General features: G+C 46.2%; 1 protein-coding gene across 1 annotated transcript; it reads right to left on the bottom strand.

Moving 5' to 3' along the window:
- Positions 1 to 485: 485 nt before the first annotated feature.
- On the bottom strand, positions 486 to 815 carry LOC107461307 (uncharacterized). Its single transcript, XM_016079795.1, has one exon. The coding sequence runs from the start codon at positions 813 to 815 to the stop codon at positions 486 to 488; it is 330 nt and encodes a 109-aa protein (XP_015935281.1).
- Between the last annotated feature and the right edge of the window lie 639 nt (positions 816 to 1,454).

Raw genomic sequence — 1,454 nt, 5'->3', positions numbered from 1 at the left:
CAGCCCAGCTCCAGCGAAACTTTTTGCCATACACCTTTTTACGTCGAATTGCAGACCCACGTGTTCGCGTGGTTGACGCGAATGCGTGGGGAGGGCATTTTACAAATGACTCGATTGTGTCATCCACGCGGACGCGTGGGTCAAATGGTGCCAAGGGCATGCCTCCAGCCACATTCTTGCGCAACTCTCTGTTTCTTTTCTTTAATGCTGCGAAGGCACTATGACGCGAGCATGTTAACGACGCTGGCGCGTCGCATGCCTTAACACTCCCTTTTTTTTAGATGCAATATGCAATATGCGGATGAGATGCAGAATATAGGCATTAGTACTGAGAAGAGTTATTGATGAAGGAAGGTAAGGAGAGGGGGAGGAACGATCATGCCATGGTGGGTTGTCTCCCACCAAGCACTTTGCTTTAACGTCCTTAAGTTGGACACTCCACTAGCTCAGTCTTCTGCTCTGGGCGGATCTTCCAAGAGGAAGATCTATAGTTCCTGGTTTTTCGCCATCTTTTCGCCTTTGATAAGTTCAGATCTTGAAGGATGGCTCAAGTGAAAGACTCCGTATGATTCTACCCTCTCTACTCGATAGGGACCATCCCATCTGGATCTCTGCTTGCCTGGCATGAGTCGCATTCTGGAGTTGTAAAGTAAGACTAAGTCCCCTGGTTGGAATTCTCTTCTCTTAATGCTCTTGTCATGCACAACCTTCACCTTCTCTTTATACAGCCTGGAGTTTTCATAAGCGTCTAGGCAGAGGTTCTCTAATTTTTGCAGTTGCAACTTCCGTTCAGCTCCGACTCTCTCATAGTCCATGTTGAATTCTGGTGCACGAAATTGTGATCACTACAACTTCGCACAACTAACCAGCAAGTGTAATGGGTCGTCCAAGTAATAAACCTTACGCGAGTAAGGGGTCGATCCCACAGAGATTGTTGGTATGAAGCAAGCTATGGTCACCTTGTAAATCTCAGTCAGGCAAACTCAAATGGATATGAATGATGAATAAAACATAAAGATAAAGATAGAGATACTTATGCAATTCATTGGTTGGAATTTCAGATAAGTGTATGAAGATGCTTGTCCCTTCCGTCTCTCTGCTTTCTTACTATCTTCATCCAATCCTTCTTACTCCTTTCCATGGCAAGCTTATGCAAGGGTTTCACCGTTGTCAGTGGCTACCTCCCATCCACTCAGTGGAAATGTTCAACGCACCCTGTCAAGGCACGGCTATCCATCTGTCGGTTCTCAATCAGGCCGGAATAGAATCCAGTGATTCTTTTGCGTCTGTCACTAACGCCCCGCCCTCAGGAGTTTGAAGCTCGTCACAGTCATTCAATCATTGAATCCTACTCAGAATACCACAGACAAGGTTTAGACCTTCCGGATTCTCTTGAATGCCGCCATCAGTTCTAACGTATACCACGAAAACTCTGATCTCACGGAATGGCTGGC

This window comes from Arachis duranensis, chromosome 8 (genome assembly GCF_000817695.3).
Source record: "Arachis duranensis cultivar V14167 chromosome 8, aradu.V14167.gnm2.J7QH, whole genome shotgun sequence".
Taxonomy (NCBI): domain Eukaryota; kingdom Viridiplantae; phylum Streptophyta; class Magnoliopsida; order Fabales; family Fabaceae; genus Arachis; species Arachis duranensis.
This window is presented reverse-complemented; position numbering and strand designations above follow the sequence as displayed.

Excerpts from the sequence above, each read along its gene's own strand:
- LOC107461307 (XM_016079795.1), bottom strand. The coding sequence starts at position 815 with ATGGACTATGAGAGAGTCGGAGCTGAACGGAAGTTGCAACTGCAAAAA.